This window comes from Megalobrama amblycephala, linkage group LG1 (assembly GCF_018812025.1).
Source record: "Megalobrama amblycephala isolate DHTTF-2021 linkage group LG1, ASM1881202v1, whole genome shotgun sequence".
NCBI classification, from domain to species: domain Eukaryota; kingdom Metazoa; phylum Chordata; class Actinopteri; order Cypriniformes; family Xenocyprididae; genus Megalobrama; species Megalobrama amblycephala.
In genome coordinates this window covers 15,462,962-15,482,741 of record NC_063044.1, presented here as the reverse complement: position 1 = coordinate 15,482,741, position 19,780 = coordinate 15,462,962, and the positions used below count along the sequence as shown (strand labels likewise).

At 40.8% G+C, this 19,780-nt stretch overlaps 1 protein-coding gene across 2 annotated transcripts in view; it reads right to left on the bottom strand.

The window, feature by feature from the left end:
- Positions 1 to 491: 491 nt before the first annotated feature.
- Positions 492 to 19,780, bottom strand: part of grid2ipa (glutamate receptor, ionotropic, delta 2 (Grid2) interacting protein, a) — a 39,662-nt gene continuing 20,373 nt past the window's right edge. Inside the window, exons 7-24 of one of the 2 annotated variants that reach the window (XM_048183339.1) lie at positions 19,488 to 19,573; positions 18,612 to 18,681; positions 18,082 to 18,369; positions 17,831 to 17,982; positions 17,601 to 17,732; positions 13,469 to 13,575; positions 13,185 to 13,359; positions 12,214 to 12,578; positions 10,336 to 12,063; positions 9,898 to 9,985; positions 5,740 to 5,829; positions 4,537 to 4,733; positions 4,192 to 4,347; positions 3,875 to 3,961; positions 3,622 to 3,751; positions 3,264 to 3,382; positions 2,201 to 2,365; positions 492 to 1,077 (exon numbers count right to left, since the gene is read on the bottom strand). In XM_048183339.1, coding sequence (XP_048039296.1) covers positions 994 to 1,077; positions 2,201 to 2,365; positions 3,264 to 3,382; positions 3,622 to 3,751; positions 3,875 to 3,961; positions 4,192 to 4,347; positions 4,537 to 4,733; positions 5,740 to 5,829; positions 9,898 to 9,985; positions 10,336 to 12,063; positions 12,214 to 12,578; positions 13,185 to 13,359; positions 13,469 to 13,575; positions 17,601 to 17,732; positions 17,831 to 17,982; positions 18,082 to 18,369; positions 18,612 to 18,681; positions 19,488 to 19,573 — 4,219 coding nt within the window. In that variant the 3' untranslated portion in view covers positions 492 to 993. The remainder of the gene's footprint in view (positions 1,078 to 2,200; positions 2,366 to 3,263; positions 3,383 to 3,621; positions 3,752 to 3,874; positions 3,962 to 4,191; positions 4,348 to 4,536; positions 4,734 to 5,739; positions 5,830 to 9,897; positions 9,986 to 10,335; positions 12,064 to 12,213; positions 12,579 to 13,184; positions 13,360 to 13,468; positions 13,576 to 17,600; positions 17,733 to 17,830; positions 17,983 to 18,081; positions 18,370 to 18,611; positions 18,682 to 19,487; positions 19,574 to 19,780) is intronic. The other variant, XM_048183343.1, reaches the window with a different exon arrangement.

Here is a 19,780-nt window from a genome sequence, read left to right as displayed (position 1 = left end):
CTGGATTGTTTAATACAATCAAAAGTCCAGTTTAATGTATTGAACATTCAGAATAACAATGAACAGAATGATACAAGAATAATATGATTCACTATGGTAGTAAGGAATTAAAGCAGATATAAAGCAGCACAAAAGTTAATTTTTAATTAAAAGTTAATATTTAAAAATAGCAAATGCATATAGTGAAATCATAATCTAGCTCATCATTGTTTTCCTTAACTAGTAAAGCAATATATCAACTGCTGCTCTCGTACAATATATCTCTATCTATACAATATATCTCTATCTAAGCAGTTTTTGTTTCAAAGAACTCATCATCAGTAATTCATAATATATTGCACTTAAACATTCTGCATATCAGGAATGACTTTTTATCAGTTAAGACATTAGTTTAACAAAATACCTGTTTTACAGTACAATGACCAACTAACAACTCCGAACCAAGTTGTTTAAATACATTTAAGCAGAATTAAGACACATTGTTAAAGCACTTTTCTCCTAAGCAACACTTTTATTAATATATCAAGTCAGTCAAATCTGACGCTCACAGTCCTAATTACACTTTACATTAAATATATCTTAACTGCACTTATTATGTTTACAAATCCACTGCAAAATGTTTGCCGGCAATTCTCGCCCCAACTTTTAACTCGTCCATTTACAAGAGGCACAAAACGTCTTGGTTTTTGAGTGCCAGGAACAAACAAATAGTCCATCTTGTAAGTAACATCCTAGACCAAATGTTTTAAAGCCATTTATGATTTTTCCCTCCACTATTTGCTCTACAACAGAAGCTTTCCTGTCCGATCTGTGCCTGAGAGTTCATCAGTATAACTTACCAGGACTCTGGTGCTTATGCATTATATTGTTACTGTACACATGTCCTTGAATTACCATAAGGTTATCACTAAATCAGACTGGACAGGTATAGGAGTGTATGTAAGTGAGCGTTTATGTACTGTAATTCTGTTTGCCTCATGTTGGATGGTTTCGTCACCAGGCTACAGGAGAGGCTGTGCGAGGGCTCCTGGGGCTGCGTGGAGGGTTTTCTGTGGTCTGGATATCACTCAAAGCCCTCTAAAAACGATAACAACAAGAACAAACATATTAAAATACATATATAATACCTATAAAATGCATACTCCTCATCCAGACATAAGAATTATCATAAAATCTGATCATTTACACTATTAAGGCAAGACACTGCAGGCAAAAAGATTGGTCAGTTTTGAGATTTTGGTCTGTTTGGCTTTTCATAAAGTGTTGTTTACATACTAATGGAAATAAATTATTCAAAATACTGCACTTTTTCTATTTGCATGTGTAGATTTTAATTATACTACTTTTCTTTTGTTATATTATATCAGGCTGTTTTCTCAAAATGAGTTTTTCTCCAGCACTCAGTAGCACTTAATGTACATTGTACTCCAAACTACAGTTTTATCTATACTCTGAAGGTTTTTACAGAGTGGTTTGTTCACATGTCATTTACCTGATTTTATACAACACTTTATTCCTAAAAACATGGTGATTTTTCATCTTGTTGAGTGTATTTTCTTATTTATGATTAAAAAAAAAGATATCCAAAATGCCTTCTGTAAACATTTAACTCTAATATGTCAACGAAATAAAACATGAATTTTGAACCCGGCTTTATCAAATGTTCAGTTTTTTTGTTTTGGACAAATATGCATCATTTGCATATTTAAACACAACATTTCAGAAAATGTGTTATACAAAACAAATGTTCTCAATTCTTAATGTAATCAGTCAACTTGGGAAGTATGGCGATTTATTTTAGTTACATTTTTACCCTATTCACCTTGGGTATCTCGTCTTAAATAAAAAAAAAAAAAATCAGTTTTTAACAAAGAAATTCATGCCTTTCTTTATTGTGCATATTTCAACTTATTTCTTTGGGTTTGACAGTGCATCGGCTATGTTCTTTGTGTTTGTGTTCGTCTCGTAATGGACGTTGTTAATGTTTGGTAAATAGGCAAGTTGTGTTTTAAGTGAGTAGAGCACGTCTAAAAACAGCTATTGAGAGCGCCCAGATGAGGGAAGGAGGAGTGACCTATTTTTGCCACCTGTCTGTGCTAAAAGCCTCAAAACATGTCTTTACTAGCATTCACCACATTTACTAGATTGACATGCAAATTGCAAATGAAATATCCATCAGGTTGTCTAATACAAAGCTTACCTCAAACTTGGCAATGAACTCAGCAAAGATACCAAAGAAACTCTCAGTGGTGGTGGTCTTTCCATCCTCCCCGAAGAACGATGCGACTTTGCAGAACTCTTCCATCGCCAGCTGCTGCAGAGACTCCAGAGACTGCACTGCAGGGTGACTGTTTTCCAGAAATCCCTACATGCAAGTAGTTAAGGTGGTTTGTGATGAATTTGGCAAATATCAAGCACATTCAGTGGTCGAAATGTTTATATAATCTTGTTCTGCGTGGTATCTGACCTGGATCTGCTTGGAAAAGTTTTATATAAAGTGTCACTATGCCATATTTGCAACTATAAGACATGCTAAAAGTGCATTCAAGTCATGTCATAAAGTTTGCATTTATGAGTTGAACGCACATGGAAGGCACCACAAAGTCATAATTATGAGTGGGGAAACTCTGGATTTTCTTTAATCCCAGATTTTCCACATGTTAGACAGAAAACATGTTGGAGTGGATGCAGCATCTTAATGGTAAATTTGTTAAAATGAATTTTTTGTTTTAAAATTTACATCTAAATTGCATGTACAATACCATAAAATACCATAGTATTGTACAATTTACATTAAAATTTATAACAATTCGGTTCAACTTTATGTAATTATGCATTTAAAGACTGAGTAATAATAATTAACTACATGTACTTACTATAGGGTTAGGATTGGGGTTTGATTTAGGGTTAGTTTCAGGGTTAGTTTTCAGTTATTACTACAGTAAATACACATAACGTGTAACAAGGACACTGTAAAAAAAAAGAAAAAAAAAAAGAGTTACCCAATTCAATATACATCACCTTTATAAAATGAATAAAAACACACCCAATGCGCATTAGCATCGTTTTGTAGATGTAGTTGTAAAATCTTGCTGAAATCTTGTTGAGAAGGGTACATTGCCATCTTGCTCTGAGCAAAGTTTTATTTGAACGCACCTGACGTCATAATTACGACTTTCCAACTCGTAAACATGAACTTCCTGTGAGGACTTGAATCCACAATAAGATCATCTAGCCATTTTAGATATTTTGATGGAGGATACACTCATAACAACAGCAAATCGATCCTCAGCAGTGGCTGGCATCTTCTGGCAAGCTAATCGAATGTCCTGGATTGTGGAATGTAGGTCATTAAAGTCGGAGGTGATGTTTCTCTGATTCACTGTGGAGAACAAATCAATGAAAAATATTAAAAGAGGTCTGCAGCACCCTCTTTGGAAACAAGAAACCAACATTAAATGGGAATGATGATCCATGTCTTGGACAAAACTGGATGAGGAGCACCATGGATAGTGTAAATCAGTCTTTAGCCTTCATCCAAGAGACATCACTAAGAAACAAAATGAATTCAGACTGCATGTGAGAAGTGTCTTGAGAAACTGAACTCAAGTAGATGTTTACCTTTGGCTGCTTGTGGCACCGTCACAAGCTCCTTCCTAAAGTCCAGAACCTCAGGAAAGTGCTGGCACAATGATTTCACCAGGATATGAAGAAATGTTGACTTTCCATCCACTGTTTTGGTGGTACTGAGCTTCAAGCAGAAAATGGAGAATTCTAGTTAGATAATGTTTAAAATAAATGCTTTAAACATTTACACAACCTAATGATGAATGCACTCATCTGCAAAAGATGCATACACAACAACAGGGCTTACTTCAGTGAGAAAATTGATCTTAAATCCAGTCGTTTTATTGGTCTTGGGTTGGCCATTATTCAGATAATTCCCCATAGCCAGCACAAACTGGAAAAAACAAACAAGTTAATCAACATGCCATGATAAGAAGGTCATGTTTATATTCAACATGTGCATTGCCATGATGGTATGTTTCATTGTGCATTATGAACAGCCTGCATTAAGAATGTCAAAAGACTTATCTGTGAACGATTTTCTTTGTGTTTGATTTTGTGACTGTATGATCATGCGTGCCTGGGGAGAAAATAAATGACTCGGTGGAAATCAAGGTATTATACCTCCAGAATCTTGGCCAGTTTTTTGCTGTTCTTGAGCTCCAGTGAAGCTTTGAAAACACAGTCGTAGGCCCCTCTCATCTCCTCTGTTTTCTCTTGCAGTGTAGTCTTAAAATGCAGGCTTTTCAAGCGGGTCTTATACTCTGGCACAGAAAGCATCTGAATATATACAAAATCATAAGTACAGTTAAAATTATACACTCACACACACAAAAAAACATATACTTTACATACAATCATAGTGTCTGGTGCAACCAAAAACTTCAAAATGATAAATATCCTGCTAAAACAAAATAATCATCATTTATTCATCAAACTCTTTCATAACACGTTTTATTCATCATGTACCTGAAGGACAAACTGATCAGGCTCGCTGAGTTTACTTGGGTCATCTCTGTACTGCTCATACTGTCTGACCTCATCATCGTCTGGTGCATACAGGAGCAGTTGCTTAATATGTGGTGACTCCAAACGTTCGCTCGACATTGTCATCAGCACCTGCCGTAACTCGCCTGGCGACAGCTTCAGATGGGCAATCAAGATTGCTATAAAAACGAGAGAAGAGTCTTAGGCACCATTTACGCCTGGTATTAAGATGCATTTTGGTCGACTGAATCACAAGTCGACGAAGGAGATTCCCGTTTACACCTAGTATTTTAATCTGTCTCTTTTGTCCACTTTCGACCACTTCTATCCTGATTTCTTCGAGTGGAGGGCCTTTGGGTGGGTAAATGTATGGGTTTTTTTCCAGATCATAAGATCTAATGGACAAAATAAGCTTGTGCAGTTTACAAATGAATGCGAAAGGAGAGCACGGAAAAGCACACGGAGAGCATCAGCTTTCGTTTCTGCTCTGATAGCCGCAAGACCATGCTGAACGCAGTGAGTGTGTGTTAGAAATCAGGAATGGCGAGAGAACACTGTACTTGGTATGTTTTTCGTCTTCAAACCGAACATGGGTCTTCAGCTGACAAAGTTTAAATCCTGTCTGGCTAGCGCACTTCCCATGTTTATGCATTACACAGAGAATAGGTGGTCTTTTGTGGCTGTTCAAATGCACTCAACCACATGAGCATCTACACTATGAAAGCAGTTTTCGTATGTTGAGTGTTTTCGAATACCTCAGGAAATGGTCAAAAGTGGACAAGCTCAAAACGCTTCAGACCCCATTTACACCTGTATTTAGCGTCGTCCACTTCTGATCCGATTGATCAAAACACATCTTAATACCAGGTGGAAACAGGGCCTATGAGGCAATAAAGTGTACAAGGACCATGTGCTTATATGCTAAAGGCTAAAAGCTAAGAACCTCATAATCTAATAGTTGGGACAGCATGCTGTTATCACATCTAATTTAAAACCAAAAAAACACTGTGATAAAGCAAGACAAAAAAGGACACAATCATATACAAGTTAATCCTTGACTGGGAAGCACACATGAACATCATCTAAACATTTACAAGTAAAGTTCACTGAACTCTGCAGTCCACTACAGCCTGAAAAAGGACAACGAGAACAATACCCTGACTTGAATCATTGTTTGCTACTCACAAGCATTGTAGGCTTTCTTATGGGAGAGAATCTCCACCACATCTTTCTTCTTGAAAGTATCCACCTGAGGTGAGAGCTCTGGAAGAGAAACTGAGACATGAATCGTACCATGAGTGAAAAGAACATATGAGGATAAACATTGAGTTAACTGATAAAAGAATAGTCAGGTCCTGCGGTGCCTTCAAGTCCTCTTGGGAAGTTCTTACATATGAGTTTGTTAGTGATTTTGGTTGGAAATGATAGGAAAACACAGTTTTGTCTCACAAGCCTGCCTCCTCATAGACTGGAGAAGTGCTTTCTGGCAAGCTTTATTACCACCACAGTAAACAAAAAATAATTTGTACAACCAGCATTTGCAATTAAAAGTTAATTATGACAAATACCATTGCATGCTGCAAAGTCTGGGTGTAAAGACGCTTACCACTGGCAATTACAACATTGTGGTGGTGTTCATCTTTCTGTCATAACTTGCAATCAGCTTGGCCAGATACAGACAAACTGGCAGCCAGGCAACAGACAAGTGACCAGTCCTGAGCTGCAAAGTCACTACATGCATTCTACCATCACGGTTAAGCAATCGTGCTGAGAATTCTGGGCCGAGAATGGTTTGTAATCCTGCCGTGCTGAACCAAGCTCAAGTGGAAATATAACTGTAACCGTTCTTGGAACTGTTGGACCTGGATGTGGAAAAGCGGCTAAATGTTTTATGGAGATATATGTAATGACTGAGGCAAATCAGACACACTTATTGGTTAGTTAACCAATAGTTTTAAGCTCACTCTGGAGTCTGTCCCCATCCCCCGGGAAGTTTTCAGTTACAAGTTTATTGCGCTGAGGAATGTGGTTGCCGCATGGAGAACAGAGTAGAGACACAGAAAATCTGCATCTTCCCTGCATTTTCCACACAGAACACAGACTCTATGGCATTAATGTATAGACAGACTGTGCTATAAATGATTCCTTCTCAGGAAATGGTATCCATTATTACTGATGTTGTATTGTACTCATTGTATTTACATGTTTGATGATTGTTAAATGTTATGACCTGCACGGTAACTTCAATCATGCCATGTTTAGTGTCTATACGTTCGTAGCGGGAAGATTTAAATGTTTGTGTATGCGGTACATCCATACCTGTGCAACACATCAGTATTAAAAGAATATTTAATAGTTCTGATTCAAGAACTCAGCTTGTTAATCTTTCTGGGTTGTAAAAGCCCTGACAGGAGGGGTGTTGCCACCCAGAATTACAACATCTTCATTGGTCCGGTCAACAACTGAGAGGTGTGACTTTGACCAGAGGTTAAAAACCAGCGAACAGTGCCACTCCCCTTCTTCTTTCTTCCTTGCTTCTGGACCGAACAAATCTCCTTGCGGCCGGCCTCTCTAGGCCCGGCCGCAAGGCTGGTAGGCCCCTGGCCTACAACACCCAGCCATGTGCTCATCACCCAACAGACTGGCAACAACTTCAGATGATAACTTCAAGAGTTATCCTCAACCTGCAGATCCGACGCTCTTCAGCCTAAAGGCATCTTGCAAGTATCGTACATTTTAATGCTAAACAGCGATTTAGCATTGATTTGTAAAGACTTTACCTTTGCTATTGCTAAAAGAAACTGATGAGTCCTTTCCAGATTGCCTTTGACATTTCATGTAGCTCTAGTAACAGCATCTCTTCCGGTTCAACACTATCATTACTCATTCTGACTTGCGTGTGTGTGTGTGTGTGTGTGTGTGTGTGTGACCCTTTATGTATGTTATGTTATGTGTTTGTTAGTTTAGTTATGTGTTTGTGAGTTAGTTAATAAAGATTGTGCACAATACACGTTTGATTCTGACTCCGTCTGCTAATGAATTGCCTCTTAAGTGATAGATCCGGACTATGTGAGTAGTACAGTACAATAAGAAATATTATTTTTCCATAACTTGGAAATTGACATTTCTTAGAATTAATAAACAATCAACACTGAGCGTTCACTGGACGAACAGGTTAACTGATTGTAATGTTAATTTTAATGTAGCTACGTCCAGTTAATCTGATTAACGGATTTGCATATTCATAATTAATCATAATTAATAATCATAATGAGTTATGAATAATTATTAATATTTCCCCTTTGAGTTAATTTTCGCTACATATATTACAACCCGAATTCTGGAAATGTTGTGACGTTTTTTAAATTTGAATAAAATGAAAACTAAAAGACTTTCAAATCACATAAGCCAATATTTTATTGACAATAGAACATAGATAACATAAATGTTTAAACTGAGAAATTTTACAATTTTTTGCAAAAATGAGCTCATTTCGAATTTGATGCCTGCCACGGGTCTCACAATAGTTGGGACGGGGGCATGTTTACCATGGTGTAGCATCTCCTCTTCTTTTCAAAACAGTGTGAAGACATCTGGGCATCGAGGTTATGAGTTTCTGGAGTTTTGGTTGTTGAAATTTGGTCCCATTCTTGCCTGATATAGGTTTCCAGTTGCTGAAGAGTTTGTGGTCATCTTTGACGTATTGTTCTCTATAAGTGAAAGATCTGGACTGCAGACAGGCCAATTCAGCACCCGGACTCTTCTACAAAGAAGCCATGCTGTTGTAATAGCTGCAGTATGAGGTTTTGCATTGTCCTGCTGAAATACACAAGGCCTTCCCTGAAATAGACGTCATCTGGAGGGGAGCATATGTTGTTCTAAAACCTTTATATACCTTTCAGCATTCATAGTACCTTCCAAAACATGCAAGCTGCCCATACCGTGTGCACTTATGCACCCCCATACCATCAGAGATGCTGCTTTTGAACTGAACGCTGATAACACGCGGGAAGGTCTCCCTCCTCTTTAGCTGGAGGACATGGCGTTTTCTACTTTGAAACAGTCCATTTTAAATTAGCCTTGGCCCACAGGACACAACGACGCTTCTGGACCATGTTCACGTATGACTTCCTTTTTGCATGATAGAGCTTTAGTTGGCATCTGCAGATGGCACGGCGGATAGTGTTTACCGACAGTGGTTTCTGGAAGTATTCCTGGGCCCATTTAGTAATGTCATAGACTCAATCATGCCAGTGTCATCTGAGGGCCCAAAGACCACGGCCATCCAATAAAAGTTCTTCGACAGATTGGAGAGCCTCTCCCCATCTTTACTTCTGAGAGACTCTGCCTCTCTAAGACATCCCTTTTATAGCTAATCATGTTACAGACCTGATATCAATTAACTTAATTAGTTGATAGATTGTTGCCCCCGTGCCAACTTTTTTGAGACCTGTAGCAGGCATCAAATTTGAAATGAGCTCATTTAGTGGATTAAAGTGTAAAACTTATCCATTTAAACACTTGTTATGTTATCTATGTTCTATTGTGAATAGAATATTGGTTTATGTGATTTGAAAGTCTTTTAGTCTTCACTGTATTCAAAAAAAAAAAAAAAAAAATGTCACAAATTTTTTTGGAATTCGGGTTGTAATAGTCAATGACAAATAGCTAATTGACCCAGAAGTTCAATTTCCATCATATAAGACCTTAGAATATTCCTCTATATTTTTTTGTCTTCCACTAGAGGTGTGAAGGTTTTCTCAAGGTCTCTCAAGATGAGAGATTTCCCACCGACTTTTTTCTTGCAACCCTTCAGTTTGAGCTAGATTTATGATATGTTGCCAGCTATTGTTGTCTCAGTCAAGGAGGAATGTGACTCCCTTAGAGCTGCCGTAGGCATCTTAGTGTCCTCTTTTACTATTGCTGTTATTGTCTGAACTCAGTTTTTGAGGACAGCCAGTTCTGGCCAAATTTACAGGTGTTTCTCATTTTCTAACTTTAAATGATGGACTTTACTGTGCTTTTAAGTATTAGAAGACACAGAAATATTCCTAATACCTTGTTATTTCAAAATGGAGTTCAGTACACTCTACAAACAACAAATGCTGCCTTCTACCTATGGACCACGTTGTATCTTCCTCTTTTAAATATATAGAATGCAATTGGCCTAATGAAGAAACAGCTTAAAACAGGAGGTTTGCTGGTGTTATCTGGCCTGATTAGGCTGGTCTGGTTTGATTGTTTAAGAGGGGGGTGTTTGTCACTTGTCAGCTGGTCAGTAGCTTGTTTGCATCAGCTTGGAAATTAGTAATACATAAGTAACTTTTCTCACACTTTACTCACCGGGGCTCTTTTGTGTCCCAAAATGAAGCTCCAAGTCAAGGTATTTCACCATGTCACTGAGCTTGTCATAGTCAGAGTCTTCTTCTAACTGTAAAGAGAAAACAAATCTGTCCTTATACATTTAATTGATTAATTGATTTAATTGAGTGAGACAAACACATGACAATGGACCTCATGAGCTTACAAAAGACCTCAATTTATGTCTCAAATAACATACTACTTCCTTTCAAGGTCTCATCCAACTTTTAGAGGATTGTCATTTGTGAGTGGCGTATGCTGTTTTACCAGTTTGAAACAGCAAATATAATAAACAACCACTAGAATCAGATCTCCTTTAGATGCAGAACAGTGTCAAAATTTCAGTCAAGAGAAAATGCTATAAATCTCTAATAACAGCTATTTCAGACATGAGGCTGGTTTCATGGCAAACTACTTTACCTGTCCCCAAATGGTTCCCTCAGAATTTTCCACCTGTTCCCAGCGTAGCCTCTTTACACTCATATGACTGGAATCTGATTTTTGCGGTGAGGCCTTTGGTAGAGGAGGAGGCACGCAAGGTGGGGGTAAAGGTGGTGGAGGAGGTGGCTCCACAGTGGACTCTTCAGTCGGGTGGTGAGTTTGAGATTGGGGTGTACTTGGTGGTTGTGTTTGGGACTGGGTTTCATGGTGGCTATGGTGGTGGTGGTGATGACGATATTCATGGTACATCGGTTGAGGGCTCTGCCTGGCCTGTGCAATGGGGGGAATCTGAGGGGTTGAGCGATGCTGTTGCTGCTGCTGAATCTGTTGTTGCTGCTGAACTTGCTGCTGCTGAATTTGCTGTTGCTGAAGCTGTTGTTGAAGTTGTTGCTGCTGTTGAATCTGCTGCTGCTGAAGTTGTTGTTGCTGCTGCATCTGTTGCTGCTGTATCTGTTGCTGCTGAAGCTGCTGTTGCTGTGAAGGATGAGGTTGGAAGGTCGACAGAATCTGTTGGGTCTGGTGAGGTTGGTGGGGCTGGTGGATCTGGTGGTACTGAGGAGCCGACTGAATGGGCTGAACCTGGTGTATGTGTTCAATCTGGTGAATGTGGCGGTTTGGCGGAGGAGGCTGGTTGGGTGGGTAGGCTTGATGAGCTTGGTTCATCTGGTGGTGGTACTGTTGCTGAGTTTGCTGAGATGGTTGAATAGCTTGAGAAACGGCTTGAGCCATGTGCGCTCTGTGCATTTGTCTATCCGCCCTTTCCAGTCTCTCAATTCGCTCCAAATGCTCCAAGCGTTCCAAGCGCTGGAGGTGCTCCAATTGGTCAAGTCTATCCATAGAGCTTGAGAGGTGAGCCTGATGACTTTGATGCATCTGATAAGCATGGTTTATTTGTTGATCTGAATGCAAGGGTTGGGGCTGCATCTCATAGATTTGTCTATCTGAGCGTTCTTTTCTTTCAATCCTATCAAGCCTATCCATAGAACTAGAGAGCTGAGTCTGAATTGTCTGGTGTGAGTGGCGGCTTTTGTGCACTTTGATTGACTGAGATTGGTGACTTGGTTTATTTTGATACATTTGATGCATCTGGTGATCCTGTTGCATTTGGTGGTGTTGATGAACCTGGTGGGCTGGATTACCCTGATGGTGCATATCGTAGATTGCATGACTGGGGATGGATGGCTGGTTTATTTCTGGAGAGTGCATAGGGGGCAGAGATTGGTGCATCTGCTGCTGAGATTGCTGAGGGTGGCCGGCTGTTGGTTGAACTGGAAGTGAGTGGTGCTCCTGAAGGACTTGATGCTGAGTCATCATCTCATCACGCGTGGGCAACACCTTATGAATGGACTGCCGTTTTGGAGGCGGGTTAGCCCTTGGCGGAGGCGGAGGAGGAGGTCCAGGGTGGCGACGGAAGGTCATCTGTCGGGGTGTGTGGTCAGGGGTGAATCTAGCAGGTGGAGGGGGGTCATTGAATTGGACAGGTGGAGGGGGTGGAGGAGTCAGAGGGGGTGGAGGAATGTGCTCAGAGCTGGAGGAGTAGGTGAGAGAGCTGGCATCCTCGCTGCTACTATGCACTTCGCTTGGACTGCTTAGCTCGGGAGGCATGTACGGACCCTCTTCCTCCTCCTCCTCTTCCTCTTCCTCCTCCTCCTCATCTTCCTCCTCTACCTCCTCTTCATCATTCTGGAAAGTCATCTGGACAATATCCTGGTATTATTTTGAAGCAAAACATACAAATGGCATTAAGATTTTGCTATAGACCATTTAAGATCAGCCACTGTACTGTTCAAGCCTATGAAATATTGTCACAACAATAAAGGCAAACATCAAACCAATTAACCATTCTAACTTACAAACCTCTTCATAGTCATTTTCTGGTGACAGGAAGTCATCCACAGATAACTGCTGTCCTAGCTGTTCACTCAGAGCCTCCATGAACAGATCTGTGTCTGGGGTACGGGGTGGACGAGAGAAGGTATAGCGCTTCTTGCGAATGGGTGGACTAGGAGGGTAGTCGGGAGGAGAGGGTGGAGAGAGAGGTGGGCTGTCTAAACTGATGTAGGGGTTGGACTCAGCACTTGTTTGAGAGGGAAGACCTGGAGGGTAACAGGGGCACTGAGGACTGAGGGGAGGTTCCTGAGTCCAAGAGTCAGGCTGTGAAGGAGGAGGTGGAGGTGGCGGAGGAGGCGGCACAGGCTGCGCTGATGCAGATTTGCGGCTACCTGAGAAATGAAGATGAAAAACCAATGGTTAGGAAGATCAAATATCTCTGATATTAGACTCAGATAAAATGGCCACTTATTACACAGAGAAATGACAAGGACATTCTAGAACAGGGTGCGCCAAGTAAGTTTGGCATAGGGCCAAAATACTGCGCCACTAGATGGTGGGCCAGAACATAGTCAAAGGATAATTTAAGAAATTAACTGATGAAAAATGCAAATAGAATTGCCTGTGACAGACTGTTAAAGTGTCTTTTGTAACTGGTAGTGAGCTGTTACTCTGTGTTAAATCCTGTAGTAGGACAGTCATTAACAAAAAGCCACATTTGTGTGGCGGTGTCCGGGTTGTGCACTGGATAAATGAATAAAGCAGTGTAGTGACAAGTAACCTTGACAGATGAAGTTGTCGTTGTTTGCAAAGAATACACCGGATGCGAGCAGCGCGACGAGACACGTCAAAAGATAATAGAACCCATTATAATCAGCGATATTGTCTACACTGGATGCGGCGTGGTTTTGGCCAGTCTTGGCCCGCGGGCCGCCTGTTGCCAACCACTGTTCTAGAAAATAAGAAACTATAATGCCAATCAAAAACCTGTCATATACCTGAAGTAGCCCGAACAGATGGAGAGGAAGAGTGCGCCCTGACAGACTGTGAGGAAGCGTGCGGGAAGACATCCACGCTAACCATAGTGTCAGGAGCAGGAGGAGGCCGACTCTTCAGGGATTTGGATCTCTTCCCGGCATAGACATTCTCCAGTTCGGCATAAACAGCTGACAGCTAGAAAGAGCACAGGGACTGGGTTTTTAATATAAAGACAGTCCACTTGTGTAATTTTACAATGGTTTCAATGTTTGCAAACCTGTACAAATCAAAGAAGAGTGCTCACATTAGTCAGATTGTTGGGTGTCTCTGGTAATGACGTTCCATCCCCTGATTGTCTCTCTCCAGGAGTCAGTCTCATAGGTGCCAGCTCCACTGGCTCAGAGCAAATTCCTAATGAAGAAAGAAAATAGCCCATCAACTCTCATTTCAGTTTGCTAAGAAAGCTGATATGACATGAGCTCCCAATTTCTACAATAATGTCTACAGTGCTGCTTTCCAAGATGCAAGATGGCGGCACGCATGGTCGCAGTGGCTTTTTGCTCTCCTGTTTGGTGTTTTGTTTGGGTGGTTTTATGTTTGTTTTCGTCTTTATTTGTTGAGATATGCAACGCACATATTGCCTACGGACGACAGGACTTAATTGCATATGGATTTCAGTGCAAGCAAACTGTTACAACTGATTTTCAGCGACTTCACAACATACCGGAGGACGTAGCAAGATCACCGGGATCTCCATGGATTGTCGTCGGATCCAGCAGACGACGCAGGCGGCGGAAGGAGAGGAAACAGAAACGAGGATGCTGGGCAGGTCTATTCATTCAGCTACGCAAACAACCGTTTAAACCACCGCTTCCGAGCATCTTTCTCACCAATGCCAGATCAATAACTCACAAAATGGAAGAATTGGAGCTACAAATTGCATCAAATCGTCTTATTCGTGATTGTTGTCTGATGGTAATAACCGAAACCTGGCTGCACAAGCAAATTCCTGACGCTGCTGTTCAACTTACAGGACATACAATTCACCGACAGGATAGAAGCAAAGACACAGGTAAGAGTAGAGGAGGTGGATTTTGCATCTTTGTGCACAATGACTGGTGTAGCAACTCCAATATTATAGACACGTACTGCACACCTGATTTAGAAGTGTTGTCTGTGATATGTAGACCGTTTTATTTACCAAGAGAGCTAACAGCAGTAATAGTGACTGCTGTGTACATTCCACCAGACGCCAATGCTAGCGCAGCTCTCACTCAGCTACACACTACTGTAAATAAACATCAACGGAATCATCCAGATGGGGTACACATCATAGCAGGTGACTTTAATCAGACGTGTCTGAAAACAGTACTACCTAAATTCAACCAATATGTTAAGTTTGCTACTAGAGGGGAAAATACACTGGATTGTGTGTATTCCAACATAAAGAATGCCTATAGGGCTGTTTCCCTCTCTCATCTGGGGAAATCAGACCACTCTTCACTGTTGCTTCTCCCAGCATATACCCCACTTAGGAGGAAAAGCAAGGTGATCACAAAGATCATAAAAACCTGGCCGGAGGGAGCCCTTGAACAATTGCAGGACTGCTTTGAGCAAACGGACTGGGAAGTATTTGCACATCAGGACTTGGAACAATACACAGAAACTGTTTTGTTTTATATTAAAGTCTGCATAGACAACGTTACTGTCAACAAAAATATTCGGGTGTTTCCAAATCAGAAACCCTGGATGACATGTGAAGTCCAGTCATTACTCAAAAAACACGACTCCGCCTACAGATCTGGTGACAAGGCTTTGTACAGTGCCGCTAGAGCAAATTTGAGAAGAGGTATCAAACGTGCCAAAGAGGCATATAAAAAGAAAATTGAAGATCATCTCACAGACAAAAATCCAAGGAGAGTGTGGCAAGGAATTCAAAACATTACCAACTATAAGAACAACATCCACAGCTCTTTCTATGCTGATGCTACACTGGCTGAGGAACTTAACCATTTTTTTGCCCGTTTTGAGGTTAAGAAACCCATTACATCCCCAGGACTTCCACTAACCTCTAGCACCTGCCATTTCACTCTACAGGAATACGAGGTGAGACGAGTGCTTAAAACAATAAACACAAGGAAGGCTGCTGGCCCGGATGGAGTATCTGGCAAAGTACTCCGAGCCTGTGCCAATCAGCTTGGTGGGGTCTTTACAAAGATCTTTAACCTTTCACTGACATCAGCCATCGCCCCACTCTGTTTAAAATCGGCTATCATCATCCCTGTTCCTAAAAAAGCATCCACAAATAACTTGAATGATTATAGACCAATTGCACTAACACCAATTATCATGAAGTGCTTTGAGAAACTGGTCTCACAGCACATCAGATCCAGTCTGTCCTCCACCCTTGATCCGTACCAGTTTGCATATAGACCAAACCGGTCTACAGAGGATGCTATCAATATAGCACTTTACACGGCACTTAACCATCTTGAGCAGCATGGGACCTATGTAAGAATGCTCTTCATAGATTACAGCTCAGCGTTCAACACAATGGTACCAGATATTTTAGTCAATAAACTGACTAAATTGGGCTTCTCCCCTTCCATCTGCTACTGGATCAAGGATTTTCTGACAAATCGCCCACAAATGGTGAAGATTGGCTCTCACCTCTCATCCATCATTACGCTCAGTACCGGCTCTCCACAAGGGTGTGTACTGAGCCCTTTACTGTACGCCCTGTACACAGTGGACTGTAATTCCATTCATTCTACCAACAAAATCATTAAATTTGCTGATGACACCACAGTGATTGGACTCATCTCAGGTGAAGACGAATCAGCCTACAGAGATGAAGTTCAGAAACTAGTAATATGGTGTTCTAAAAATAACCTGTCCCTGAACATTTCAAAGACAAAAGAGCTTACTTTTGATTTCAGGAGGAGCAGGGGCGAACCAGCCCCACTTCACATCAATGGAGACTGTGTGGAGAAGGTCCACTCCTTTAAGTTCCTGGGAGTCCAAATATCGGACAAACTCTCGTGGTCTGCTAACACCTTGGAGTTAATTAAGAAGGCACAGCAACGGCTGCACTTTCTTAGGGTGCTCAGGAAAAACAACCTAGACTGTAAATTATTAGTGTCCTTTTACCGCTCTACCATTGAAAGTGTGCTAATGTACTGCATTACAGTGTGGTATTCCAGTTGCACTGCAGCAGACAAGTTAGCCTTTTAAAGGATAATCAATACAGCCCAAAAAAAAAAAATCACTGGCCATTCACTTCTCTCCCTGGAAAGCATTGCCTGCTCTCACCATCTTTCAAAAGCCAATGGCATCATTGGGGACACATCCCACCCTGGGCATCATCTGTTTAATCGTCTGCCCGGGTACAGGTCCTTAAGAGCAAGGACCACAAGATTTAAGGACAGTTTCTTTCCAGTTGCAATCCGGACTTTAAACTCAAAAATGCACTAAAGGTATAATACTATTCCAGCCAAGTTATTTATTGTACATCTATTATCCTACGGTAAACTTCTAATCTGTCTATACTGCTGTTTTTGTAAAATATGCAGTATGTCCAATGTGCAATATCTGAAAGTAATACACTAAGGGGTATAAGTTGTTAATTACTGTGTATATTGTATATTTGTATATTTGTTTGTCAATACCAGTCAGGAGTAGTGCTCCTAATTTCGTTGTATACAAACGCAATGACAATAAATGCTTTCAATTTCAATTTCAATTTCAAGATCTGTAATACTAGGCGTGAAAGTTGACACAATTTTGCTAAATGTATATCTGTCATGACAACTCTTGTGAGATTGGTATGGTAATGGAGATTGGCATGGTTATGGATATGGCAATGTTAATGTATTTGGTCTTGGTGGAATAGATCTGCTACGCTGCTGCTGCTGCAGAGCAGGCATCAAGGCTTGCTACTGCCAATACATTCACAGACATTACTGTGAGCCTGTAAGACATGCTGCTGCTGCACATGTAACATGAATTAACCCCTCATAGCAGATCTATGCAGGTGGAGCTGGGGAATGTGGAGGGTTTCTGAAAGTGCGCTGCAGACTGCGAACAGCAACACTACCAGTATCTGTTTGAATGTTGAGCCGCAGCTTATTGGCCGCTGAACAGCAACCAATCAGCTGTGCAACGTAGATAATGATGTAATCATTACCGAATGAGTTAAAGAACTATCAGCCTGCTCCATCAAGAGTTTCATGCCAGAATTAGGCAATTCTTTAGGGCTGTCAAAGTTAAATAAAATGTTTAACAGCAATTTTTTAAATATACTTACCAAATTTCTTTTTTAAAGGCAATTGAAAATCATGAGATTAAACCACTATTTTGAATATAGACAGCCCTAGTTTTTAACTTTAAGATTTATCATATTTGGGGTAATACAACAATGTTTGAAGACAGCCTACCCATGCCCAGGTGAGTGCCGATAACCAGATCATCTGAGCTGCGTCCCCTCACACTGCTCCTATAGGTGGTTCCCGTCACCTTCATGGAGCTGCTGCGACGGTGAGGCTCATGGGCTGGAGGTTCAGGATCTGCTGTTGGCACTATTAATAATAAGTACATGCAAGCATACATGCATATGTACATTTATTCTGTACAAACCGAAGAGGAATGAACAGAAAGTAAGGCTCACGTGTGACTTTATAGCCAAGGAAGCGGGAAATCTTGTTCTGGCAGTGTTCCTGCTCCTCATAGGTCAGCAACTGGTAAACGAACTGCCAGATCACCTGTTTTGCTGGGGTATCCAACACAGGGAAGACGTCCACAATCAAAGTGTCTACATTTCTAATGGCATGGAAGAAAAATTAATCAAATTAGGTTTCACACAAAGTTCTAAGAATATACGTTCTGTCTTTCACTAAATGTTATGGGCATGTCCTTCACCTGTGCTGAAAGAAGGCCTCCAGGGCCTTGCAAATGGTGTATCTCTCCTGAAGCGTGAGAAGGTGCTCGAGCTGCTGGCTGAAGGTGCGGCCCTGTACGCGGATACTGGGAGGCAGGATCTCAGCGACCCACTGCAGGGAGCTGAGCACAGGACCACGAGAGCGGGGAGAAACTTCCACCTGCTCTGGTTCAGGCATGGGGAAGGCTGGCGAGCCGTCTTCAACCACCAGGCTGGGCATTGCCCCACTCCCCTGCAGCATAGAAACCACCTTCTCATGTGAACAGCTCCTAAAAATGCAAATGCAAAAGTGTATTATGAACATGCAAAGAGATTCAATTTTATCACAAAGGGTATTTACATATATTAGGGGAACTTTCAGTGATCTACTTGACTTATGTTTAGGGATTTGTTCAAATCCCAAACCCACCTTATGCATAAAAATAAAAGTGACGCTTGCTTTAAAATCTATTAAAGTTCCACATTAGGATAAAAGAAATGTATTCCAATGCAACCCAATCACAAGCCTCACCTCATGTCCAAACCATTGAGAAACAGGATGCGATCTCCAGGTTTGAGACCCGCCTTCTCAGCAGGGCTGCCTGGAGAAGGAATGGCAACAGACCAAGCAGAAAGTAACTATTGACAGCAGATCATATGGGCTCCAACTGAGATTAAGCTGTGCTTATGAGATGCCCTTTGAAATGACGTGAGATCTATAAGTCAAGACGCTGCAGCTTGGGTGTTTGTCACATCCTGCCCAAGAATGGATCTTTTTTTGGCTTTTGAGTGCTGGTTGTGGGAAAAGTGTGAATCTAAAAGGATCTGTGCTAGATAAAAACAGAGCTCCACCACCTGTGCCCCTCTGACTCAGCCTGTGGAAAGTCTTCTGTTGTGTCTTCTCGTTTCTCTCTCACTCGTCTCCTGCTGTTCTTGCACACTGCCAGTTTTTGCCGCCTAACTTTTTAATGGCCGCCATGATTCAGAAATGACAGAACTTTCATGATTTCGGCATTTACGTCATCAGCTTCAGTAATATGTTTGATATTTGACTCCCCTTCACTTGTCTCATGTCCAAAATATATTTTATTTATCTTTCTAAAATAGCCTTATTTTGTTGTAGGATATCAACTAGAACAAATGCACCACAAGACAAAAGCCCTTCCCTTATAAAGACAAAAGTTCAACGTTTTGAAGAACAACAATACTGAAGAACAACAATATTTCTGTCATACAACAAATGTAAAGAGAAAGCTAATTCATTTATAAAACCCAAGTTGTTTAGAGAGAAAAAATAGACAAAACAGTGAAACCTCTGAATATTAAGGTTTAATCAAATATTTAACATTTTAACATTGAAAACAAGACACTTAACTTATAACCATGACCATTTTTGTTCATTTCATACCTGGTATTACGGAGTCAATCCAGACTGGAGCATGGCCACGCAGAGTGAACCCAAAACTCTGGTTCCCTTTGTACACGCGTACTGTCCTAATGAAACACAATAGGAAAAAGAAAGTGAAAACAAGTGGATACAAACTCTAGATGTCTAAGATTATTTATATATTATTTATAAAATATTAACGTATTTAACGGGGCAAAAATGCCTGTATGAGTTTTTGTCTCATATTTATACCATATGATAGCAACTTCACATGAGTAACTAGTGCAATATCACACAAGTGCTGTTTTTGTCCA